The 27,266-nt window shown below is 42.7% G+C and overlaps 1 protein-coding gene across 4 annotated transcripts in view; it reads left to right on the forward strand.

Annotated features, from left to right (window-relative positions):
• Positions 1-27,266, forward strand: part of crocc2 (ciliary rootlet coiled-coil, rootletin family member 2) — a 72,821-nt gene that overhangs the window by 24,412 nt on the left and 21,143 nt on the right. For 3 of the 4 annotated variants that reach the window (XM_072684094.1, XM_072684096.1, XM_072684098.1), the window contains exons 4-23: positions 1,933-2,100; positions 2,238-2,321; positions 2,854-2,960; positions 5,534-5,678; positions 6,418-6,524; positions 7,669-7,875; positions 8,971-9,067; positions 9,329-9,418; positions 11,514-11,675; positions 12,017-12,216; positions 14,137-14,319; positions 14,932-15,076; positions 18,630-18,776; positions 20,142-20,372; positions 22,530-22,723; positions 23,959-24,086; positions 24,450-24,619; positions 25,648-25,827; positions 26,236-26,370; positions 27,036-27,179. In XM_072684094.1, coding sequence (XP_072540195.1) covers positions 1,933-2,100; positions 2,238-2,321; positions 2,854-2,960; positions 5,534-5,678; positions 6,418-6,524; positions 7,669-7,875; positions 8,971-9,067; positions 9,329-9,418; positions 11,514-11,675; positions 12,017-12,216; positions 14,137-14,319; positions 14,932-15,076; positions 18,630-18,776; positions 20,142-20,372; positions 22,530-22,723; positions 23,959-24,086; positions 24,450-24,619; positions 25,648-25,827; positions 26,236-26,370; positions 27,036-27,179 — 3,024 coding nt within the window. The remainder of the gene's footprint in view (positions 1-1,932; positions 2,101-2,237; positions 2,322-2,853; positions 2,961-5,533; positions 5,679-6,417; positions 6,525-7,668; positions 7,876-8,970; positions 9,068-9,328; positions 9,419-11,513; positions 11,676-12,016; positions 12,217-14,136; positions 14,320-14,931; positions 15,077-18,629; positions 18,777-20,141; positions 20,373-22,529; positions 22,724-23,958; positions 24,087-24,449; positions 24,620-25,647; positions 25,828-26,235; positions 26,371-27,035; positions 27,180-27,266) is intronic. The other variant, XM_072684095.1, reaches the window with a different exon arrangement.

Raw genomic sequence — 27,266 nt, forward strand, 5'->3', positions numbered from 1 at the left:
GACAAGCTTTCCATACTCTCTCCTCTGACCTACACTCAGATGCTCTACCATTTAACAAACAATTCTGCCCTGTTTCCATGGTTTTAAGAGTTTTATGTTTCGATACACATACAGAAATGTGTTTCAGGACCATAGATGTGTTTGTATGTATTTGGTCTGAGACAGGGTGAGCATTAAGCTGATATTTTCTTGCTATCATTGTGATTACTTTCATTACAATACACTTTTCTTAGTACATTAAGAACACTGACCAGCTGACCACCCCTATATATGTGCATGTGTGTGCATGCATGCATGTGTAACAAGCAAGTACAGTTGTAGTCAGATGTTTAGATACACTCATCAAGGACATATTGGACATGGACATACATTGGTGTGGAGACACTGTCCTGTTGAAATGCCCTATTGTGTCCAAGTGTCAACCATCTAGCTGATGCTTTGAGGTTATGCTGAAGAATAAACCTCCACCTCATCTCCTCCCTTTCTTCCATCACTCACCACTCACACTAACAGGGGGTGGGGGAAGGTGTTGGGGGGGAGGGCAACCTAGACTCCAAGCCAAACATATTCTCTGAATCTGACCTCTTTCTCCACCCTCCACCACCATGCTTAACAGTTGGCGTAGTGTTTTTGCAGTTGAATTTCTTACCTTTTCTCCTCCAAACATCTCATTTGTCTCAACTTGTCCTCTCTGCTTAGGGTGAGAGTTTGGATCTTTATCAAGACCTTGGCAAAGTGGCTACACCTCCCGATAACTCGTACTTACATACAGGTGTCTGAACCGATGATCTTGGAATCTGCAGTTGTTTAGAAGTTGCTTCAAGAGACAGTCCTGACTTGTATATATCTACAGACATCCTTCTCGGATCTGCACTGACCTCCTTTGTACTGTGTGTTGGTCAATCCAAAGAGTGCTGTCAAACAAACCCTTTTCATATGGGCTCAGAGAAGCTACCAGCTGTAGTCAATCTTGATCACTATAAGAGGTTTAGAGATCTTTGCTTTGGCAAGTTAACAGACATTTAGGACCTTTCAGAGCCACTGAACTAATAATCTAAGATGATTAATGTATATTTCTGACTCTGTATGTACTGATTTCAGACACCAAATTCTTATTTTTATCAACAGTTCAAATAAATCCTCAAAAGCATAATATTGCCATGACATTCATGTCCATGAAGAGTGTATGTAAAGCAACCCCACACCATGACATTTCCACCTCCATGCTTCACAAATAGCATGAAATTCTTCTGCTTAAATACTGTGTTTGGTTTGCTAAATTCTACTTTAGATTCAACTGTCCAAAGCACATTGTTCCAGTCCTGGTCTTGGTCTAGGTGTTCATCTTGCCCTGATGCTTTTTTGACAGCAAGTGTTTCCTGCTTGCACACCTCTCATTAAAATCAAACTCGTGTAGTCTCTCTCTGATGGTTGATGCATGTCCTGTGATATTGCAGCTTCAGGATTGTTGGAGACTTCTTAACACATCATGGTCTGCTCTTGGGCTGAACATGCTAGGATGGTCTGACCTGGCCATGTTGGCAATTGTTTCACTTGTACATTAGATTCTGATTTTCTAAGTTTTTTTTTTCCAATCCCTTCCCAGACTCTCATGCATCTACAGTCTTCTTTCTGGAGGTCTTAGAGAGCTCTGTGGATATTGCCACAGTGATACCCTTCACTTCCACAACCAAGAGCAAACTAAACTAAATGTCTGAGGTTTCAATCAGACAGGCCCTTCCATAATTATTTCTAATGATGTTCAACTGGACAGAATTTATAAAGGGGTGTCCTATTTTTTCAGAACTAATTCTCAGAATGAATAACAGAATTTTAAGCCCTTAGTGCATTATCTGAATTGGACATATTGTATAGGTTCATTAAATAATGTCCTTACATGCACATGAGTAAGGGTGTGTGTGCCTTTTACAGCTGGAACAGATGCTGACTGTGCAGTCTGGAGACTCGGATCAGGACAGTGTGTATGGCAGTGAGCAGCAGAGGCTGCGGGGCGAAAGCCGGGCATACAGGTTCAAGCTGCAGGCCTACCAGGACAGCCAGCAGAGACAGGCCCAGCTGGTGCACAAACTACAGACCAAGGTCAAGCACTTTTACTTGTACTGCTCTACAGCCACCCACACGTTCTGTAGACTAAGGAACTCATAGACATCGAAATAAAGGCTGTTCACTGTTACATTTATTATCACTGTTCTTTACATGTGGTCTGTATACCACAGGTTCTGCAATATAAGAAGAGATGTGGGGAGATGGAGCAGCAGGTGTTGGAGAAAACCTCAGAGTTGGAGAAATTACGTCTTTCGGTATGTTCATTTATAGGATAAGCAAAGGCAGGTAATTGACAGTTCTTATGGACAGTGCTACTGATAGGGCCTGTGCAAGTAACAGAAGCCTCATATCAGCTGATTTTTGTGGAAAGTACACAGCTAGGAACAGTGAATGTTTTTTACCATTGCTTTACCTTGTATTTGACAATGATGTACCTTTAACTAGGATGCGATGAACGTGTCCCACGGCTGCCTCAGTGTAAGGGAGCATCTTAAAATTACATCTAAAGAAGTTTAGTTTTATTATGGTTATCTCTGTCTATACAGTAAGTACATCTGCTGAGAACACCATTAATATTGTGCCCATAAGTCTGATGTCTAAAATGTGACACTACAGGTAAAATGTACATGACACCACCACTTACACAGTTACACAGTACAGTTACTATATATGTCCTAATGTAGAATAAATGTGTTTTTAATGGATATCAAGTCATCTAGTATGTAAAAAGATAGCATTATTGTGTGTGTGTGTGTGTGTGTGTATGTGTGTGTTTGTGTGATGTAGCTGCAGTCTCATCTGGACTCCTCTGCCCACCGGCTCCAACTTTCAGAGCAGGAGCACAGCCTGGACACCCAGAGCAAACTCGTCCTTCTGGAGGAGGAGCGGAGGAGGTGGGCATGCAACATATTCAGAGATAGAGAGAGAGAGAGAGAAATAGAGAGAGAGAGAGAGAGAGAGAGAGCGATAGAGCAATTAGTATCCATGTATTCTTCTAAGTAGCTACCTAGCAGTGAAAAATAAAATAGTTAAAACCCATAAAGCATCAGATAGCATAGCATTTTCTGGTAGCTGTTTCCTAAGTTCAGAATCTAACAAACAGAAACAGAAGTTAACAGTACTGCTGGAGGTTAGGTTGAATGTTAGGATGACCAAGAAGACGTTCTAAAAGAGCTGCTTGTAGGGTTACTGTAAAGACTAATCAGACTACAGAAGTCTCTGTAGTTTATCTGTAAAGCATGCAAATGAAAGGAGGATGGCTTTAACAGCAGAATAATAATCTTAAACGCAGCTTAGAATTCCACAATGGTCTTCCTCAAGAGGCGCAGCCTAAAGATTTTCCCATGGCACTCAAAGTCTAAGAGAGCGAGAGAGAGAAAGAGAGAGAGAGAGAAATACAGATGGAGAGGAAGATAAGGAGACATTCAGCAGAGAGAAAGACAAGGTGAGGGAATGAGATGAGAGCAACTGTGTCAGGGAAATGTTCAAAACAACCAAAAAGTGAGTGGGGAGTCTGTGTTTGGAGCCGCCGCACAGTCATAAATTCAGGAAAATGAGAGTGAGAAGCCTCACAGAGAGACGGTCTCCTGTTTTTCTTCCTGTTTCTCTTTCACTGAAAGACAAAGCATGAGTGAAAGGGATGTAGGGAGAACCAAAGCATTTTATTCCTCTCTGAGCCGGTCTCCCTTTCTGCATGCAAGAAACCTTAACTGGGGAAAAACACTGGGCATCCAATTTGTCAGGCTCAGTTTGTGGGGCCCTGTCCTCTTCCTTTGCCAGTGTATAGTAGAGCCGGCTTGAGCTCCCCACGCCAGCCTTTAAAGAGAGGTGATTTACTGTGCTGCTTGCCTTTAATTGAAGCAATTACAGCAAATGCTGGCCTGCCTGCTTGCCAGGCTCCTGCTCCTTTTACTGCCCTGTTCGCAGGATCATTGTCAAGGCCTGCTGCACAGCTTCCAGGCTTAGCTAACTCCAGTACTGCCACAGACATTAAGGCTTAGGTAGTCCAATGCTACAATGGCTCTCAGCCTTAGAAAACCAGCTTTACAGCACATTTCTGAGGCTTATTAAAAGTCAGGCCTATTGCCCAGCACTAAGGCCCAGCAAAGCCATTCATATTATACAATGTCAAGCCTAAGTAAACCCAGTCCTTCTTTACAGCTCTGAGGCTTAGCAAAGCCAGTATTAGTGAACATCAAGACTTAGCAACACCAAATCTACTGCATAACTTTAGGCCATAGCAAAGCCAGACTAATGGCACAGCTTTGAGCCTTGGCCAAGCTGGTCCTACTGAATGTGAGAAGGAGCAAACCAATCATACAGCATAGCTCTAAGCTGTAGCAAACACAGCCCTGCTGCACAGCTCTATGCTTTCCCAAAGTGAGCCTTGGTGCATAGCTCTAAGCCTTAGCAAATGCAGTCCTGCTGCACAGCTCTGAGATTTCCCAAAGTGAGCCTTGGTGCATAGCTCTAAACCTTAGCAAATGCAGTCCTGCTGCACAGTTCTGAGATTTCCCAATATGAGCTTTGGTAAACAACACAATAAGGCTTAGAAATGGCTACCCTTAGTTCGCCAAAGCATCAATGCTTAGTAAAGCCAATCCTACTACATGGCTCTGAGTCTCACAGCACAGCTCTGGGGCTTAGCAAAGTCAGTCCTGTTGCAGTGCTCCAAAGCATAGCAAAGGCAGTCTTACAGGATAGCTGTACCAAGACCAAAAGTCTTGTGCAGCGCTCCAAGGATTGGTAAGGCTAGTCTTACTGCACAGCTCAAAGCTTAGCAAGACTGGTCCTACTACACAGCTCTGCACTTTGCAAAGCTGTCTGTGTATAGCTTCAGGGGAAAATGTGGCTCTCAGGCAAAGTCTTTCAACACATAGGAAGCTTAGTAAAGCACAATTGTCATGCATAGCAAAGCCATTCCTACTGTACAGCTCTTAGCAAGACGTAGTAAAGTGACTTTACATTAAAAGTCACCCTGGAGTCTGAATTGCTTGGTATTAAATGTCTCATGCAAAATCTGACACTTATTTCTAGTACCTCCAGTTCTAGTCTCACTCTATTTCTTTCTCTCTCCTTCACTATGTCTCCTCTTTTCTCTCACATGCTACTTCACTGGCGCTGGCCGCTGTTCGGAACTGGGCGTCAACTGCCACGGATGATGTAAACATTGCTGTAAATGACTTGACGAGCAAATCTGCTGGCAATTAGGCCGGAGTTGACATGGACTTTGTAAAACTGTCACGCTGGTTCCCCTCCTTAAGCGTGGCTGGCACAGCTAGATGTGAAGCACATCTTTACGAGCTTATAAACGTAGGAGTGATATAGAGGGGCATGGGTGGGGGGGGGCTGGGATGGGGGTTTGCTGGAGCAGGCCTCACAAAAGCGTTTGGTGCACCGTTAACAGGTGAAAGTGCCAGCCTGGCAGAAGTTGCCTCATTCTGAAATGGCTCTACATGTTCCACAGGTGCTCCGGCCTGAGCAAGGTCAACGCGCTGCTCCGAGAACAACTGGAGCAGGCCAACGAAGCCAACCAAGCCCTTACAGAGAGCCTTCACCAGGCCCAGGAGGAGGCTGAGCAGAGAGACACGCGACTGAGGAGGGAACAAGAGGTAAGAGGGAGAAAGAGAGAGAGAGAGAGAGAGAGAGAGAGAGAGAGAGAGAGGAAGGAGAGATCTGCTTTGTGTGTTTTTTATGCGAATCCACACAGTTCAAGGAAAATCTTTCCTCAATCCAACCCAATGAAACTCAACTCTGGAACTTGTGGAATTCTACCCTGGTCGCTGTTTTGTCAGTCTGGACACTGTCTTTGTTTTAAATCATTGTTGTGATTTTCTCAGCTGTTGTTTCCTGTGAAAACATTCCAGTCGTTTGGAAAAAAAAAATAGAGAGAGAGAGAGAGAGAGAGAGAGAGAGAGAGAGAGAGAGAGGGAGAATTCATTGCAGTGAGCAAACATCTGGTGAGATTAAGTAGCCCGTGTTGCATTCAGCCACGTACAGTCAGGAAAAGTGTATTTTACTGTACACGTGTGTGTGCTTTTTCAGTGGGTGTGTGGATGTGCATATGTGGGTCTCTAACAGAACGAGGGAATAAGAGAGAGGGAGTATGTATGTCTCAGCGTTTACATATGAGCATATGTTCATGTACGGAAGAGTGTGCTTGTGCATTCGTTAATTTATATGAGTCCACACGGATGATATATCACAGAATCCTGTTATGGGAGGTGGTGCGGCAGCTTAAACGCAACCTATTGCTGGCCCCTTCATGACTTCCAATACTAAATCTGCTGACCATATGATGATCTCCCAACAAACCCCTCCACCCCCTGATTCTCTGTTTGTCTCCCCCAGATGAGTGCCTCCAGGCTGGGCCGAGAGCAGACCCGCATCAGAGCCCTGTGGCGCCAGGCTGCTTCCCTGCGCAGCACCTTTACCCAGCTCAGGGCTTTTGCTGACAGGTGAGTGTGGCATGTTGCCAGAACTCCTCTGTCATTGCTGCTCAGGCCTCATACCCGCTTCCTACCTCCCCCTCCCGACCTGGCCTACGATCAAAGCTGGGCAGGTCACCAGGGTCTCCATCCTCCCGTCTATGCTGGGTCCTCCTGGGAGAAGAGATGGTTGGATTGCCCCTTGGGCCAGCACTCGGCCATCCATCAGAACAGAACTGGATGAGGACTTGGCCTGCGTTGTGTGTAAACGCTGTGATCATTGTCGAGTAATTTGCCATAATGCGGATTACTCAACACATGGGCGAGAATGTTCAAGGCCTTTATTCAGACACGACAGTGTTCAAAGAGCTCGGTCCCTGGTCACGATATGGAGCTTAATAGCTTTAACCATCTGGCTCTCTTCAGCTACAAACGTGATTTCCTGAGAATGCGCTGAACCGAAAAGCTGCCTACACAATGCCTTTAGTCACTTAAAGAACAATGCTAACAACCTTTTGACATGCCTCCCTTTTTGTTTTCTTTCTCCATGCGGAGGTAATGGTAGTTGTTGGTCGAGCTGGTCAACTGTGGAAAGGCGCTGTCCGAACAACCCATGCGTCAGCTAGGCTAAATTTATATTAGCTGATGATACAGTAAAGAACAAAACTCATCTAAGCATATCCTATCGTATATATCAAAGTATTATGTTATATATATATATATATATATATATATATATACTGCTATGGACGTACGTATAATACAGTAAGATAATGAAAGGCATTACCGTGAGGCATTACTCTGGTTGTGTAGGCCTTATGGCCTTGTCTGCCATGCCTTGCAATGCCTTACCTTTCCCCAGTTTTCTCCCCAATTTAGTCATTTCCAATACCCACCCACCATCTAGGCTCCCCCCGTTGTTCAACCGCATCTTCTGAAACCAGACAACCGCATTTTTTAGAACGGCCGCTAACCGCAACTTCCTTGGAGAGCTGAATGCACTTGGAGTGAGCACTAACTGCCTATTCTGTTACATCAGCTAACAGAAACCCGCACAAGCAAGCATCACGCTGGGTGATGGGGAGCGGGAAGGCCATCCTTCTCAGCCGGCAATAGCTTGTTACTTGTTAAAGAGATCTCTGTCTTCTAAATCTGTGCATATTCATGGCTGCAGGAATTTGTCCAACATTCATGGGGAATTTGCAAATGCTAAGCAGCAGCTGCATTTGGCCTGCATGAGTCTGCAGGCTGGCATGAGCGAGCACAGTGCCCCTGCTGGCCTGGAGGTCTCGGCGCTGGAGAGGCAGCTGAGAGACAAACTGAGAGAAGCCATGCAGCTCCAGGGCCGCTTCGATGCTGAAAAAGTGGAACTCAACTCCAGGTTTGTGTTTTCACTTATTAACCAAGTACAGGTTTCGCTTAGGTGATAGATGTTCAATGACATAGTGATGTGGTAGATACATATTGCTGTTTAGACTTAAATTGTTGTATTTGAAGGATTAGGAAGGGTCAAATACATCACATGCACGTCCCAAAGTTACCTTAACACCATAATGCTGAATAATTGGTGTCTTGAATGATTAAACACTGACATATCCTAGATGAGTCATTGAGCATTGTTCTAGGTTACACAGACTGCCTCAGGCACCATCCAGCTCTGTATTAAGCCAAAAGGAGAGAGTCTGTATTCATTTTAGTAAGCAGGGGAGCAGTATCCAGTTCATCCTAAAATGATTCTGTCCCACTATGTGTCAGTGACCTTGTTTGATGTTTTCTGGTGGGATCGGATCCATAGATCTGCCTGTGCAGGGTTGGGCCCTTTGATGAATTTAGTCATTGCACCTTGACTCTCTTAGATCTTTCCATTAGTGACAGTTCTACAATCAGCAGAGAGCAGGGATCACACTCCTTCATGACATATGACCCCTTTACTGATTGTAATTGCAGAGGGGGAAAAGGCAGAAGATGAATGGGGATCAGATGAGAGCTCTATAGGGATGCATATAGGCTCTGTACTTTGACTTTCTACTTAATCCATTTAGACAGAAAAAAACATCTACATGCCTTTGAATTATAAGACTGTATGAATTTGACATGGCACAAACCCTTGCCAGTAAAATGTCACATTATCACAGCTTTCTGTACGTGTCCTAATCTCTGAAATATCCCTGGAAATAGAAACTACTTCAAAGTAGTGCATGTTAGTTATAGCTATATTGGGCTTTGATAGCAGTAAAACAAAGAACAAAGACATTAACATAATTAAGTATATTAATTGATTAATATATATTAATTATGCTAGCATATGTCTTTGTTCTTTTATTTTACTGCTATCAAATCCCAATATAGCTATAACTAACAGGCACTACTTTGAAGTAGTATATATATATATATATATATATATATATATATATATATATATAGTGCTACACATCTTATAATCCATTATGGTGTTTGTTTCTCTAATGTTTTGTAGGATTGTTGAACTGGCAGACATTGTGAAACATCTAAGAGCTCAGAACAGTGAGAAAGACAGCAGCATGGCAGCCTTACAGTGCAGTCTGGACAGGATGGTGAGACTCTCTGTTCTGGGACTTTGGAGTGAAAGGTTGGGTGGAATTTGCAAGAGGGTTTGAAACCCCTACCTTGAGTACCTGTTGTGTGTCAGCATTGGAGCTGGTCCAACAATGGTGCTCTTTGACGTGAATGCTTCCATTAATTACATTTTAGAATGATCATTTTTGTTAATACCTGAGCATATAGCTTTATGAAGTATATTCTGCTTCTGTGTTAATGCTTTTCTTTCTTGCTTGCTTTCTTGCTTTTCTGTAAAGGAAGGGAGTCAGGCTGAAAGTAGAGCTGAGAAGGATACCTTACGCAGTGAGATTAGCAGTCTACAGATGATTCTTCACAACATCCGCCAGGTCAAACACTTATTATCATGGATCACTCTTACATTTACTGTAAACTGTTCAATACAAGTGTTAAATACCAATGCCTGAAATGTCTTTTTCAGTTTTGTTTATTAATGAAGACCTTAAAAAACTGGGCAGATGTGTAAATATATAATAAAAATAGAAATACATTGCTTGGTGAACTTATGTACACTCCATTCAGCAAGCCAATGAAGGCAAAACAGCTTCTGTGAACAGCGATTATGTGGATTACACATCCCACTACTGTGGATGAAACAATATAGGGTCCTTTGCAGTGTTTTGCCTGCCACCAGGGGTAGAAAAAAGGAGGTATGGCACCCTTCCCTGCTCATTTTCATGGACTGCTTTAACACACCCCCTGCAATTCTGAAAGGGCTTGATAATCAGCTGAATAGTTGAATCAGATGTGTTGGGATCAAGGAAAGCCCTAATATATGCAAGGCAGGGTATCTCCAGGACCAGGGCTGAGAAACACTGGGTTATGTGTCAGAATCTTAATAATTAAAGGTAGGGACAAACTAGACTTGAGCGAAAGTGAACTATCCAGGTCTAGGAAGAACTAGCAGAACTAACCTCACTCTCCAGGCGGGTAGGCCAGGTAACCTCCATCTCCCTCATTGTTGGCTTATGTAACAGAATTAGCAGTTAGCGCTTTTCTCCAAGTGTTTTCAGCTGTCAAAAAGCAGTTAAAAAAATGCAGTGGCTGACCTCACAAAACTTTGAGAAATTTCAGTAGCATTGTGTGGTAGGAGTAGGACTATGGGAAAAGTACATTTCAGATGCAGTTCAGTATCAGGTCAGATCACACTCCATAATGCATAATCCAGACTAGTGTAATTATGTGGTTGGTGTAGCGTAGTGGGTAACAACACTGCCGTCCCCATAGCAGCATAGAATTCGATTCCTCTGCCAGGCGAGCAAGGTACACTATATGTCCAAATGTTAGTAGACATATATTTGTGACTCGCTGGAGCAGATAAACATGAACCTGTTGGCATCATGCCTAATGCCAGGCATAACCTAGAGGGGAATAACCACCCCTAGCATTGATCTGTAAGGCAGAGGAACTGTGGTTTCTGGAATGATGGATGGCGCTCCTTCCAATACTTTTGGGATGAGTTGGGGAGTTGGGATGGGGTGGGGTGGGGTGGTTATTATCCAACATCCTGACCTTAGTAACACTCTTGTCACTTCTAAAAAATTCTAACAGCAATGCTCCAAAATCTAGTAAAAAGCCTTTCCTGGACAGTAGAGAAAGTTACTCCATGTATGTTGTTATGTCGGTTGACAAAATATGCAGACTATTTCAGGTGCCCGCCAGAACCTGACATTTATGCATGCACATCACAGAGCTGTATGGACACACCAGACTGTGCTCACGATTCCAATTTCTGTTTATAAATAACTATTAAGCATGGACTCTTCTTCACAGCAAACAGCAGAACATGGCCTAAAGCATTAGCTGTGATTCATTTAACAAACCAAATGCTTTTTTGTTTGATTGTTGGTGCAGCACTCTTCATTGTCTATTTTTCAGTTTTGAAACTACAATCAAATGACCTTAACATACCCAAGATTAAATCTTATTTAAAAGCCTTGATTTCAGAGGAAACAGTGTCCCAATACTTTTATCCATATATATTTGCATGTTAGAAATTAAAATTAGAAGCATACTTTATTGAACAGCAGTACAACAGAATTGAACCTCCTTATGTTACCCATCCTTTGCAGTGAACATAGAACAGAAACCCCTGTAGTGGTGGACGGCCATCTCAGCATCCGGGGAACAGTTGAGTGGTGGGATTAGGTGCCTTATAACCCCCATTTCCTGCTGGTTTAGAGCATCATGGAGCACATATCATGAAACATTCAAAGACCACAAATTTAATACTTGATCAAATAATTTTTTTTTTTCTTTTGTAGTTTTAGGCTGTGGCAGCATTATCGTAGCAACAATCCAAGCATGCAAACCTGCCTTTGCTAAATAACTGAATGTAAAGATAAAAAAAAGATCAGGGTAAGCAGGATGAGTTCCTCACTTCATCGTTTCCATCATTGCTTTTGTCTCTTATAAACTTTACAGACTGTCCGTGAGGATGGGAACAGTAGCAGCTCAGGTAGCCCAGGAGAAGAGCTGCCCTCTCTAGTTCCTTCTGTCTCCTCCACCAGTCTCTCCTCTCCTCAGCGTGATAACACTGTGATAGCTGTACAGAGGGCTCTCTCCAAGCGACAGATGCAAACTCAGGTCACACAGATGTTCGTTGTAATTTGTTTCAGCTGTCATTGGCTCATATACAAACAGTTCTTGGAAAATGACTTACAAGGGGCATAGTGTAATACGAGGGGCATTGTACTATATAACATAAAAAAGGTCATTGGCTGATGTTTTCGGAAGCTACTCATCAAACTAATGAGTTTTACTTTGATCTTTATAATAAAAAGCCGTTGTAGGATGGTGTAGGTTTATGAAGTTAATTGGCCTATTTGAAAACACATACAGTAGCTGGTTTACTTTGTGTTATTAAATGTTTAGGCTGATTTGCTACTAAATGGATTAGATTATTGATTGCAGCCCCTTCACTGCAGGAGTTACAAGTGCGCCTGGACGCTGCGCTGGAGCAGGCTGCAACTCTGCGGGATCAGCTGCAGGATGGAGAGGCTGAACGTAGGCAACTGGAGCAGAGAATACAGCAGCTAGAGCAGGAGAATCATCATGCAGAGAAAGCCGGGGAGGAGATCAGCAGAAATGCCCAGAGATACCGCACCTCCCTAGGCCTTGTCACGAAGTAGGTCCCAATCGAATGCATCTGCCTACAGTACTGACCTTCATTAAAACCCAAAGATTCATTAAAACATTGAATAAAAATTCATGAGAGGGACAAAAAGTATGTTGTGAGTCACTATTAACTTCCTTTGACTGTTTTTGGACAACACTCAGATGTGCAGATTTACTGGCACTAGGAGTGTTTCTGTAGGGGAGTTGACACACTCTGTTCCTCTCTTGAGATTTATCATCTGACAATAGCCTCAGCTTCACACACTCAGCTGTTCTTGTAACCACTAATGTCTTGTGCATAGCAGCTCACTCAGTCATTTGTTTCAGGGGCGTAATCTTTGGGGGGAATCTCCCCTCAGAATACAAGTATAAAATATTGATTATGAGCTGAGTCAGTGTTCTGCCTGAGGATCTTTGATAATGCATGAAATTACAGGGAAACAGATACATAGATTGTCCTGTCGGAACACCTAATTCTGTCCATGTCTCAGCCATCTTGCTGATGGTTCAAGGTTATGCTGAAGAATTACGAAGTAGGCCTCCTTAATTTTTCCATCCACTTTGTGCGATGTACCAGTTCCACCAGCAGCAAAACAGCTCCAGAGCATGTTGCTCCCACCACTATGCTTAACAGTTGATAGAGTGTTCTTGGGGTTTAATGTTTAATCTTTACTTGTCCAAACATACAGGACCTCTGGTCAGTGTGGCCAGATAGCTCATTCTTTGTCTCATGTGACTATAAAACTTTCATCCAGAGGCTTTTTCTTTATCCCTGTGGTCAGCTCCATTAAATGTGTCAATTTAGGAGCTGGGGCTTCTTTCTTGGAAGGCAGCCTCTCAGTCCATGGTGAAGTAAAACTGGCTTGACTGTAGACAGTGACACTGGTGTTCCAGCAGCTCCTAGTTCATGGCAGGCCTGTGCCTTAGTGGTTCTTAGTCTTGGTTGTTCCTGACCACTGGGACCAGTTTCCTCTCAGCTGAAGGTGACAGTAAGAGTCTTCTTCCAGACCTTGGCAAAGTAACTAAACCTCCCAATTGTTTGAACTGATGGTCTTGGAATCTGCAGTTTGTTCATAAATGGCTCCAAGAAACATTCCTGACTTGTGTAAATCAACATCCAACCTTTCTTAGCTCTGCTCTGAGCAGTTTGGATATTTCCCATTGTATTGTGTGTTGGTCAATTCAGTGGCTGCTGTCAAACAAACTCTTTTTATGTGGGCACTGAGAAGCTACCAGCTGTTGTCAGTTATGATCACAAGGCAGCAAAACTCAGCAAAACTGAGTTAATAATCTAAGTGTGTATATATGTATTTTTGTCATGTATGTGTAATTTTGACCCTGACTTCCAAACGAAACTGTAGAGATAGACAGATAGAAAAACAGGTAGACAGATATATAGACGGATAGATAGATAGATAGGTGACACATTTTTTGTAATTTTGCCGTGTATGCCAAGACAGTTTTGAAATAAAGAAAAATCTCAGAGCACATATAACAGTTGTTATTATACATTAATGAGTAATATTAGCAGCAAGCAAAGTTGCTAATTATATGATTATTACCATATTATTACCGTTTTATTACCATATAAACTACAAGCTATAGGGTAAAGTCTGCATCACTTGCATGTGGTACACCTGAATGTTGTTATTGTGGTAGTTGGTGCTTGTCTAAGCATACTAGCTAAGCAGCTAACACTACTTACTTATAGGACTCTCCTAGTTCTGTTTCCACCAACCATACAATATATCATAGGTTTGTCCAGACAGCCCTTTTTAACCTTTCAATTTTGATCAATGAACCAACTGCACTTTAAGTTTGCTGTGCTCACATATTATTACCTTATCTAGGGTAACATTGGCAAAATGAATGGGTTCATGGATTCAGGGCTGTCCAGTTTCCAACCCTTCCCATCTCTTTGCTTCTCCAGTGAGAAGGGCGAATTGGAGAAGCACCTTTTCGTCGCGCAACACCAGCTAAATCACGAACATGCAGAGTTGGAGCGTTTGCGAACCTCCTCTGTAGACATTCAGAGGCAAAGAGACCTCCTTCGACAGCAAAGGGAGGACCTAGAGAGGCAGCTGGCTCGGGAACGCTCCGAGGCCGAGAGGGGGTAAGTTGTTGCGCAACCTTGACTAACCCCCACGTCAACCTCTCCTCTGGCTCCTGTTTGTTTTTCCATCTTTTTTTGGGGTTGTTTACAGTCAATATCACTAACACATGTTGTCCTCCAAGAAGCCTCATGCTGAGCCAAGATGGCGTTGTTTACAGATGCCGTAGTCGATGAAGATAACTTTATTTTACTAGTTCTGGGGTAATGACCTTAACAAAGTGTTTTTGTGACTTTTGAAGTTTCCTGTTTCAGTGACACAGTTTTGGGGGATCTGTGGGGTAAACACTCTGTAGGAAACTGTCAAAATGTTTATAAAGGGGATGTGAACTTTGACCCCTACATTGTTCCCTTTATGCTTAGGGAATGCAATAGGCATTCATGCTGTGTTTACGAGAACCCTTTTCTCTTGTGTATCTTTGGGTGCGGAAGTAGATGTGAGCGTGTGTGTCGGTGTTTGTCCGTGTTTGTGTTTGTTTGCCTGAATTTTACATGCGGGTTGGCTCTGGCTGCTCTTCAGCATCTTGGGCTGTATTGTATTACGGAACATGCAGTCATGTGCTGATGGATGTGTGTGTGTGTGTGTGTGTGTGTGTGTGTTTGTGTTCTCTGTAGACAGAGGACTATTGAACAACTGGAGGCCAAACACTCAGATGTGCGTAAAGAGCTGGTTACAGTAAAAGAGGCCCTCAGTCAGCTCACTCTACAGAAAGAGGTTCTGGAGGATGAGAAAGGCAGTCTTGAAAAGGCACTCTCTAAGGTACACACGTATACGTAAGGTACACAAATACACACAAACAAACCATATATTAATACACACACACACACACACTCCATTCCATGTCATACCTACACGTTAGGGCTGCACAATATGGACAGTAAGTCACATTATGATTCCAGTGCTACATTCTTTTTCTAGCCGTTGAGCTTTTAGTGATAAAAGGTGCAGACAAATGGGTAAAACATGCACAGTTCTATAACAGAGCAATGAGTAAAATTGTGATGGTGACAACCTTGGGTTCAGCCTGAAAACGTCTTCTGATGAGAAACCATGGATTTAATGGTCCACCGACTTGTAATAGGGAGAATAGCATCTTTATTGTGACTGATCTGGGCTGGCACACTGCTAACTGCACTATGTAACTCTGATGAAGTGGGCCGGACAATACTGTAGAGAACTGTGTAACGCTGCTAACCCTAATCATATTTGTGTCAAATATAAAATAACATGATTTGTTCACTTTCAGATGTTGGTTTTCTGGTAAAACCTTGTCATAGTCTTGTCTTTTACAACTTTAACATAGTTACATAGTGTGGTAACTGCTGTTCTGGGACCAGAGTGATAGTGACAGAAATGATATTCTCCCAATTACAGTCAATAGAGCATCAACATTATTTTGAAGCTATTATTTTGACATAGAATTGCTACATAATGTTGCCTTAAGGGCATTGGCAGTGTGAAATTTAGTGTCACATCTAATTCCAGTCTCACCAGACATGAGACATTTGTCTTTTTTCACTTTTAAGAAGGAATTACACATTATAAAAGTATAGCGTTGACAGAATCACAAAATGGTGTGAATGTCCCATGAAATGTTCACTCCAAAATGACTCTTAGGAATGTGGTTATTCCATTGAAGTCTACAGATAATTTGTGTGCATCTGCATAAAATGGCTTGGAGTTTACAGAAGGTCACACTCTGGTAAAAGGTACCCCCCTCCTTAAATGGCAAAGCTTGCCAAACAACTCCAGATTTGTGGCATGTTTAGTGATTTGGGCTAGCCGTGTGTGGCAGACTCAAACAAATTGATTATTTATGATGCTTTTAGGCTTAATCTGGAGTTTGGGAACTCCCTGACTTCAGAACCTTCCTCCATTATCAGATAAAACCTTACAGAAGGGTTCCTTCAGGCAGCTGGGCCACACAATGCTGTTTTATGGTTTTGATGTTTAATTCCTCAGGTACAAAAAAGGTTATTCTGTAGAAATGGTGGTTCTCCTCCAAATCAAATCAATCAAATCCTGATGAAAGAATCATGTCCCACCTGCTCCCACCTGTCCTGTTTTGCCCAGAAATATGCCATATTATGTAAAAAATGAAATATTTTCTGATTTATATTGATGTTAAAGAGATTTGTATCTGTGCCGAGTGCCATAGTTAGGAGATATTGGCACTTTTAGAATGCCTCTCAGCCAATAACAGCTAACTGTGATCTAATTATGCAATTATACATTAGAAGTTGTGGATAATTGTGAGATAATGGCACTGCAATAGCACATCTTTGAGTGTATTATTGTGATCATATCACAGTTCTGATTGTACTGATGTGTATTTGATTTTTAGACAAAGATCATAGAGCTCTCAGTTTCTCGTCAGATCTAAGTCGTCATCCATGATTGGCATGATAGGTTTGCCCATATTCTGATGCATGTCTGCCTTAACCCCAGTGTTTTGTTGAGGTGCAACATCAATGCAATGCTTCAAACACAGAAATGGGTCGTCCTATAAAATCGGTGCTGTGCAGCTGGTGCAGTCGTGTAGAGACAGACATGTGTTATTAGTAATGGGGGTGTTTGGTTTTGTCGTTACTTGTTGTTAGGACACGGTATTAGTTCATTAGATATTGTTCTTTCTGACAGGCTCGTTACCCGTGACTATTACCCATGGCTTTTTACACTTGGCTTTTACTGGTGACTAATTTAATGGCTTTCTGGCCATTTCTAGATGTGGGGTGGACTGATAGTGTGTGGGGTGGACTGTGGACAGTGATGTCTTTAGAGTGCTGTTATCTTGAGGAATATATATTAATTATTAATAACTATATTGTAACTATAGCAGGTTAACACATATTATGCAGCCTTTACACAAACAAACACATGCCCATACTTACACATACAGTATATACACAAACACACACTCTACACTCCACACATGCTTCCGGACTCATGCTTACTCAGTAACTTTAGACCATTATTCACACTGCCACATGTTCTCAGTTTCACATTAGAAGTGCTCTCACCTGTATTCTCCCACTGTGAAATACACTCTGGCCCACTGTCATAAAACTGTGTTTATGCAGATTTTTATGCATTATTTATCCACTGAGTAAATACCTCTTTTTTCCTGTCAAAAGTCCAGCTCGTTGCCGAATTACTGGAAGTAATGTTTACTTTGACCTCGAATTGGCTATGCAGCCTCTACTTATTTGCAGTGTTTGATGTTTTCCACGCAACACTGCATCTGTAAGACTTTTCATAGTCAGAGATTTGCAGCAGTACCACACATGACTCAGCCTCAGGGTAACGTAGGGTTAAGAGTCTTGTAAAACATTATCTAGAGGCACTGGAAACACTGAATGCTGGTGAGACCCAGTGGTGTAGTGTGCTGACTAATCAGACGAGCAGGAGTGCAGCAATATTAGACTGGGTGTGTATTGGGCAAATGATTTGGTTAATATACCGAATGACAGTGGGTGAAGGCAGTTTACTAGAAAGATGAAACTAAACATGACAGGTGATTATACAGCAAAGAAAAAGTATACGCAAAACTGTGAATTATCTTCAGAAGGATACAGTACCAAAAGTTTGGACACACTTAGTCGGATGTGTGCTGATCATCTTCTTAAAACATTTGATATCCAAATGCTGGGATAACATTAATACATAGACATTTACTCATTTAGCAAGACCAGTTAATCTCCTTTATGGATCAATGTACAATTTAGGCCAATCTATCTATTATTACACCTTGTTGATGCGAGAGGTCAACAGTGAACTGGTTCCAGACTGGTTGGAGCTGACAGAAGCTACAGTAACTCAGATAACCTCTCTGTCCAATTGTGGTGAAAGCAGAAAGCATCTCAGGATGGACATGGGAATCCTTGTGGTGGACGGGTGACAAAAGCAGACCATGCCAGGTTTCTCTTCTGTCAGTCAAGAATGGCAGTGCAGTGGGTACAGGCTCACAGGCTCAAATTGGAACAGCTTTGGGGAATCACAATTTTGTGATATACAGATGTTAGGGTCAGCAATTGGCACTAACAGCATGAATCCATGGAGCCAGCAGTCCATTCTGGTGGAGGTGGTGTAATGGTGTTTTCTTGGCACACTTTTGGACATTGCTTGAATGTCATGGTCTAGTGAAGTATGAGCATACTCTGAGCATACTCTATACTGACCAATTTATTTATCATGTAATGACACTGTAGTGTCATTTTAATTCCAAGGGATACATTAAAGGACACCAACATACATTGCTATCCACATTTCATCCAAAATGTACTAATTATGAACAGTATTGCTTCTTCTACAGGCAGAGACCCAGAATGCAGAGCAGGAGTTGGCGCTCACTAAGCTGCAGAGCGAGGAGGCAGGACTCAGAGACTCTTTAGCAAAAATGGCCGCCCTGAGTGAAGGACTGGCAAAGGACAAGGTGGAGCTGAATCGCGTCCTGCTACAGGTCTAAAACACTCTCCCTCTCATAAGATTAACATCTATCCACTATCCAATGTTTTCTAATGAACCAAAAGGATTGTTTTATATCAGTACATGCATGTTTGTTTTGCAAAATACATTATAATGTGCTAGAGATTATTTATGTGAATTAAACACTTTAATTTTTGTTCTCAACATTTTTTAACAAACATAATTCATTAAAAATTAGATGGAAATGTATGTATTCCCATCATGATTCAGTTTATTCTTTTTACTGTGGTTTGTAGTTTTTGGGGCTGGGGGCGGGACAAATCACTCTAGTTTTTTCATTGGTTTAAAATAGAGGCTAATTGAATCAGTGAACAGGCACCCAGCTTTGTTCTTTGTTTTGGTTACAGCAGTACTTGGCTAGAAACATGTGCATTTCCACTCATTTCCACTTAAAGAATTGTGCAAGTTATGGCTACAAGCGCTGCAGCAGTCTCTTGAGTCTCTTGTGACAACTTTGTGACAGCGGATTACCGGGGGCTCGTCTGAAAACGGATAATTTTTAATGTGTTGGAGGACAGATTCAAAGTCCTTGGAAATAAGGTTGTTCTTGATTAGCATTTTGAAAAGATTTTTCTGGCTCTGCTGAGTCTGTTTACCTCAGTAAAGGACCATCAACATTTGTTCGGTTGCTCTAGCTTCCTGAGTTGGCACAATGTCACAATCAGAGTTTTTGGTTAAATGGCTTAAATCTCATCATAAACCTGTATAGCACACAAACTTGCATCCTGTAGAAATTTAAAATAAATTAGCTTATCAGTGTTTGCTACCAGGGGGAAAGTTGATTGAATGGTAGTGTCCTAACTGAGCTTAACTACAACAGAAAACTAAAACAGCCAAGACTAATTAATGCTTTGAACCCTAAGTTTAAAATTCAGTTTTGAAACTTAATGTGGAAACTACTGTGAATTATTTGGTATTCATTTGCTTATGTAGTCCCTCAGGGTTCTATTTTAGGTCCTATAAAACTGACGCTAAATATGACGACAATGTAGTTATAAGACCTCAGGACTGAAGTGTGGGCCTACAGACAGAGGTGCCTACAAAGTATTTATAATATATTATAAATATAATACATAAATATGTATTTATAAATATGAAATATGAAGGTGAACCTCGACTTTAAGAACAATGATAAATGCTTATTTCTACCTACTAGGATATATTATTGTAAGCCTTCCAATAAAGTTTCTGTATTATTTATCACTGTAATGTAATGTAGCTTTTCAGTCAACTACATCATACTAAACACATACTAACCATAATCCTTAAATAGAACATCAGGAGTTCAGGAAGAGTTTTAGTTCCATACTAATAACTGACTTCTGGTGTTCATCCTAAGGTGGAGGCTGAGAAGGTGGAGCTTAGCGAGCGGAAAAGGGAAGCTGAGCTTGAGCGAACTGCTGCCAGAGAGGAACTTGCCCTTGTACAACAGGAGCTGATGGACGTTAGTGCTGAAAAGCGAGCCCTGGAGGCCTCTCACGTTCTCCTCCAGGAGGCCCGCGCGAGCCTGGACGCAGAGCTGACCTTGCTGCAGAGGGAGAAGAGCTCAGCTCTGGAGCAGCTGGCCCAGGTCAGCCCCTCTCCATCGCCCCGAACACCTGGGTGCATGGCCCTTGAGCCGGGGTGATTCACAGCCCTCAGCTGCTCTCCGCTGCGTCTCGTAGTCACATTAAAAAGCCAAGGGGAGATATTGGACGCATCTGCCACGCTACTCAACACCTTGCTCCAAGGGCTATGAGTATGAGTCTTGGCCCAGGCGTGTGTTTTATTAGCCTTTTAGGAATTGAAAGGAGGGAGTGGAGAGGCTCTTAAGTGTGAAAGTAAGAGAGGAAGACAGCGCAGATAGTTATTACAGACAGGTAATATTGCAGTGAGAGGAGACAGTGAGGAGAGCAGTAAATTAGCATCTTGAACTTTCGTCTGAATTACAGACAGTAAGTCGTGTGCGAGACAGTAAGGAATAAGGGACATTCTTCATTTTTACTTTAAGGCATTTTCCTGAACTGACACCCTGACCTAAAACCAGCTTTATTTACAGTGACCTCATTTTGATTCCTATTAGGGATGTAATGATACACAAAGTTAAAAATTTAATTTGCTACAATATGGTGATACATATTTCAATACAGAAAAGTGTCAGGATGTGTGCCTTGCATCCATAGGCACTTTATATCAGGATATTGAGATTTAATTCCTTTTAGAAATGTTTTGTATGTCAGAATATTAAAACGCTTTTATAGGGCTATAATTATACAAAGATTGATTTGGCTCAGATAAAGGTCTAAAGTACAAATATTTTTTAACACCTGCCTCTCTGCCCTCTAACAAAATAAACCCCCCATATACAACCCACCCTCATGCAATTAACTCCAATTGAAAAGCATCAGGCAATGGTGTGGCAACAGTGCAACGCATAACACCATGCAGCTACAAGCCAACAGCTTCAGGTAACCACTCTGTACAATTGTGGTGAGCATCTCAGATTGCCCAAGTCGAACCTTGAGGCGGATAGGCAGATCATCTTGTTGGATTCCACCTCTGTCAGCCAAGAACAGAAAGACGAGCCTGTGTAGGGCAAAGGCTTACCGACACCGGGCAGCTAAACACTGGAGAAATGAAGCCTAGTCTGATAAATCCAAATTTCTGCTGATGGTAGGGTGAGAATTTTGCACCAACGACTTGAATCCATGGACCCAACCTGCCTTGCGTCAACAGTCCAGGCTAGTGGAGGGGGTATAAAGATGTAGGGAAGCATTTCTTGGCACGCTTTGGGTTCGTTATACCAATCAGTCTTCACTTCAATGCTATTTGACAGTGACTATCTGAGTACTGTCACTGACCAATTTACCCATCTTCTAACGGCTACTTCAGCTTGATAATGCACCATGTCACACAGCAAAAATTGATTCATCAACATGACAGCGAGTTCAGTCTTCTTTAGTGGCCTTCCCAGTCATTGAATCTGAATCCTGAAACCATGACACAAAGAATAGGGGCTTTGAGAGCAAAATAAGGCCCGTACCCAATATGTAGTCTTCTACATAAATTGCTCGGTGAGTGTAAATAACTAGCTTCGAACATTGGAAGTGGTTTCCACGTACAATAATAAATGAGAGACCTTCAGAAGAGACAGGGGGCTATTAGTTTTTAAAGTTCTTGCATTTTAGAACCATTACACCCTTAATTCTTCTAGTTCTACATATTTTATATTGACATGTAAGAGCAATTTCGCATTAGTCATTTATCTTTTTTTTTTTTTTTGTAGCTCAAGCTTAAAATTCCTACGGCCGTCTCGCTTAAATACTGTAAATTTGAGGCGGATAGCTTGGCAATCTTGGCAATCCGTGTAAACTTTCCTCCTGCTTGGTAGCAAATGGGTTACTACACGCTCAGTAGGGAAAAATCTCATGTTTCAGAAAAATATTTGGACAACCTTCTGTTTGGCTGCATGCAGTAAACAGTTTGGCCTGGTTCCTACGTGGTCATTCACAGTTCTAGTCCAGTGATTGACATTGATGGACACGTGAACGCATTCCAAGGCTCCGAGTGGTGATTTGATTTATGGTCAGATCTCAGCGAGTAGTTGTCTGCATGTTGTGAAGGTTCACTTACATTTATTCTGCCCTGAATTTTTGGATTTGAACAATCCCCGAAAATGACCCAAAGTGTTTTCATGTCAGCATGTTCCTGTGTATGCGCGTGTGTGTCCATGTGTGTGTCTGTGTAGGTGAGTGATCAGAAGCAGGCAGCTTTGGAGCAGTTGAGTGTTTGTCAGAGAGAAGCCGAGCTCCAGACTTCCTCGCTACAGCGGACAGGCAGAGAGAGAGAGGAGCTGGCCAAGGACAAGGCCAGCCTCACTGTCCAGCTCACCACAGAACAGCGAAAAGCCAAGGCGCTGGCCCAGGAGCTGGCTGCCCTTCGGTGAGCTTGTGTGTTTGTGTATCAGTCTGTGTGGGTTTTAGTAAGTGAATGTGGATTGAGTGTTTGTGTTTATGTTGGATACTGGAGGCTGGCAGGCAATGTGAAGCAACTGTGTTTTGTAGACTGGCTTTTTCGCGCTGTAATCAATAGGTCCTTTTCAATCATTAAACTCTTCCTAATGGCCCCGAGCCTCATCAGTCAAACTCTGAGGTGGGGTCAGACATGCTTTTTGCTGGTTGGACTACGACCACACTATCCCTCACTCCTTTCTGAGTGATGTGAAGCCCAGCGACTGCCAGGCAGTGACAGATTTTAAGTGCTCACGGTGGTCATAAAAGGAAGGATTATTTTCAGATTTATTTTTCTCCTTCTCATCTGTGAGCAAAAAAGATTTTTAGCCCATGGTTCGGCCAAAAATAAAATTTGCACAATTTTCCCTTTATTCCAAATGTAGCCAATGAGCCAAGTCATACGTTGGTATGCAACATTTGCTTCTTCTGATGCTATGAGGCTAATGTTGTTGTTGGAATTAAAAATATGCATTTCTGAGTATATTGTAGTTCCCTACGCCCTGTCCAAGGGCTATTTCTGCCTAGTCCCCAGGTTTTTGGGTAGGTTCTTGATCTACCCTGACCCAGACCAGGTAGAAGCGGATATGAATATGAATGAATGAGTAAATGAGCATGTTGTGGATATTGTCTGTATTTAAAAAAAATACACTAAACAACTTTAGCTTAATTAGAAAGTGTTTAATTGGCCCTGGCTTCATGACTGTGTATTTCTTGTGCGTGGGTCTGCAGAAGAAGCTCTTTTGTTTGATCATTCTTTAGTCATTCTAAGGCAAAATAACAGGGCGGTAAAAAGACTTAAACAGCATCTGAGCAGGTTTTGCCTAGAAAGTGGTAAGTGTTGTGTATCTCAGATATGTTGCAAAGTACAGTCATATAATATTTTTTCACCATATTGCCTATTTCAACTAGTAGTGGAACCATATACCACACCAATAAGCATATTGAAAAGAGCATGCTTCAATGCCTCCAGCAGGAATCTTGAGTTGAGAAGACTTTTGAGATCTAAAAAATATTTTGTAAATTTGATTAATGTCCAAACTATCACTTCAAGTTGTAATTTAGATTTCTCTTAGGGTGAAGCACTTTGCAGCACTCTCTAACAGTTTCCCCTCTCTATTTTCTGTCTCTGCTATCTCTCTCACTCTCTCTCTCTGTCTTGGTCAGTGCGGAATGGGAATCCCTGGACTCAGCTGTGTTTGATGGGCAAGAGCAGATCTCTGCTCTGGAGGCTGATCTCTCTCGTTTGGAGGGAGAGAGAGGCAGCCTTCAGCAGGCTAATGAGGTTCTGACACGTGAGTATGTCCCCAGGGGGCCTCCTCCCCTCGCAGTGCTGCTGGGCTGGGCTGTCCGGTCGCGGGCCCCTCCAACAGCCCACACGGGGCCAATAATTTAGCCCAGAGCTTGGGAACAGCTGGACTGAAGGGTCAGCGGCTCTCTCCTCCGGAGCTCAGTGCAGAGAGTGTCCACATTATATACTATTTATGTGTCAGTACTGTCACTATGTGTTGTGTAATGATAATTCAAGCGAGCATTATGAAATCATATGTTCCCAGCATCTGGAACTGAGCACCATGTGTTTCAGTACATTTCCGCTGAGACAGTTTGTATAATTTGCTAATGTGTGTGTGTGTGTGTGTGTGCGTGTGTGTTTACAGGTGAGGTGTCTCGTATGCAGAGTGAGCTGGAGCAGCAGGTGTCCCAGGCTCATCAGGAGAGACAGGCTCTGGAGCTGAAGCTAACCCAGGCTGAGAGAAATGCCCAGCGATTGCTGACAACTGCTCAACACAGCCATCAGGAACAACTAGAAGCTGAGCGCAAGGACAAGGTACAACTATCAGACTCCTCTATTAATAGCGCTCAGAATTACAAGATCTGTAATGCACTAGGTTCAAACACCTACTTAAGGTCCTTAAAGTCAAAGAAAGTCTCTAACTAGCATCGGTGGCGCCGGGCTGTAGCTCCACCAAGCCAACTAGCAGAGCACATAATTATCTTTGTATGTCAATACACTATTATTGCACTATTAGCTTACTTAAATGTGTTGACTTGTGAGGAAAGTACATATATTGCTTTGCTGAGAGTTGCTATAGCAACCACTCAGGTGTTCAAAAATATTACTGCTCATGTAAATACCTAATATCTCATGTAAATGGCATCCTCTCTGTCAACTATTATGTGCAATGCTAGGAGGATATATATATAACCCAATTACCCAATCCCCACTCACAAGAACTCTCCCTGTCACTAGCAAGGCCCCCAACTCTAGACAGGTGAAGGCAAGCACATGTCTCCTCCGACATATGTGAAGCCAGTCACCCCCTCTTTTCACACTGTCACTGATGCAGCATTGCTAGGTAGCCAGATCCCTAGCTCCGATACAGCTGACAAAGGCCTGTGCTGACCATCATCACACTGGGAGTGATGTGGGGAGAAAGTGCCATCAACCCACCCTAAAAGAGCAAGACCAATTGTGCTCTCTCTGTCTCCGGCTGCTGAATGCTAGTAGCATGACCAGGGATTCGAACAGCGATCCTCGGATCATACTGGCAGCACCTTAGTCCACTGGACCTCTCAGAGCCCAGTCCAGTCTTTTGGCACAGATATAATCTCTGCCTATATGTTGGCACCTGGAAACACATATATGCACACATTTACGGCTGACTCATAAACGATGATGATGACAACAGCAAAAATGTCTGGTATTCACTGTTGCAGCATGACTGTGCATCAAGTCTAGGACCACATATGGAAGGGACTGATATCTGATAGGAAAAACAGTGCAGGGAGACCTTGCTGGAGACCTATGCTTCCATTTAAGCTAAAGTTGTGCCACGTGCACCTGTCCTGCATCAGGAGTGTGTGCGGCTGGTGTTGACTGCGCAGCGGGAGCAGGCTGAGGAGCAGCTGCGTGCGGAGAACGAGGAGCTACGCCTGCGCAGCCGCACTGAGCTTCAGCAGCTGCAGAACGAGCTGGCCAAGGTGCAGCAGCACTGCACAGACAGCCTGTTGCAGGCTGAGGGCCACAAACAGCAGGTGTGTGTTTATGTGACTGGGAATGTATGTGTATATTTGTCAAAGAGTTCCTTTGCCTTCCTTTAGACCTGTGCTTTCAGACCTTGAAGACTTGTACGTTTTCATCTAAGTTCAACTTAATAGGTTTTTGCAGTTTTTTCCAGTTTTTAGTTTTTGTCTTGCTTTCTTCTGTTTAAACAAGCAACATGCACTTAATATTGTGTACATATGACAAATTAACTAGTAGAAATTAAAATAAAGAAAAATAGAACGGAATAGAGCTTCCTATTTTTTGCTATGGTTCTTACTACAGCTGCTCTGTTGATCTTTTCTGTTGCTGCTCTGTGTTCATGAAACAAAGACTTTGGTTTAGACAGAACCTGGGTATCATTTCAAGGTAATCACACTGCTTGTTGATTTGTTGGACAGGCTCTTTCCGAGAAGGAGGCAGAAAAGAAAGCTCTGACTGAACGCATTCTCACACTGCAGCGGGAAATAGAGATGAATGCCATGGAGACAGAGCGCATGCGCAGAGACTTCCTGAGCAAGCAGGAACAGGACAAGGTACTTCAATGTGCCACTTTTTCTGCCTCTGCCTCTTTTCCTCTGCAGCGCAACAGTTCTGAGCATGGAGGGTAACTGTTTTGGTGGCTTGGTTCAGCACAGATCGCTTATAAACTGGGCTGAGGCAGTTTTTTTCAGGACGGTTAGCTAACTGTACTTGGGGCCACAGAATCATTCAGTGGAAGGGCTTAATGGCATAGGGATCCGCTGATTGGCTCCATATTTGCATCACCTTTATATTTTCTGGACAGAAACTGGCAGAGACTGTATCTAATGAGTCCAAGAATAGTTCCAATTTAGCTCTCTTCCACTGCATCGATCATTAGCATAATAAAGCTTAGCATACCTGAGTCGGCTACCACTGCATTAACATGGTCCAGTTGTTGGACTACTCCAACATTGCTATCGCAGCATTAGCACGGGACGACTTCTGGGCTCGTCCAACATTGCTACCATGGCGTTACTGCGGCCCGGCTCGCTTAGCGGAAATTAGCATTACCATCGTGAGGCAAATACTTAAAAGCTTTTTTTTTTTTTTTTTTTTCAAAATATCATGGAAACCTTCTCTGTTGCTCAGTGAACTTATACTTTTATGTTTGTTGTGTTGTGTTGCTTACTTTACTTTTGTATTTTTAAGTGCAACCGTTCATCACCTTTTTTTGCAGGATACAGCGGCCGGCCTGCAGACAGAACTGCAGCAGCTGCGTGTGCACTTTGAGGAGTCCCTGAAGTCCCGGGAGAATTCGGAGAAGAGACTAAATGAGCAGATCAGAGAGCTGTCGCTGCAAAGGCATGAAGCTCAGCAGGAGGTGAGACCACCTGGACTTTCTCAGTCACAAATCAATCAGCTCATCACTACATTAATTCAGTTGTATTGTCCTTAGCAATAGGAAAAA

The sequence above is a fragment of the Salminus brasiliensis genome, chromosome 7 (assembly GCF_030463535.1).
Source record: "Salminus brasiliensis chromosome 7, fSalBra1.hap2, whole genome shotgun sequence".
In the NCBI taxonomy this organism is placed as follows: Eukaryota; Metazoa; Chordata; class Actinopteri; order Characiformes; family Bryconidae; genus Salminus; species Salminus brasiliensis.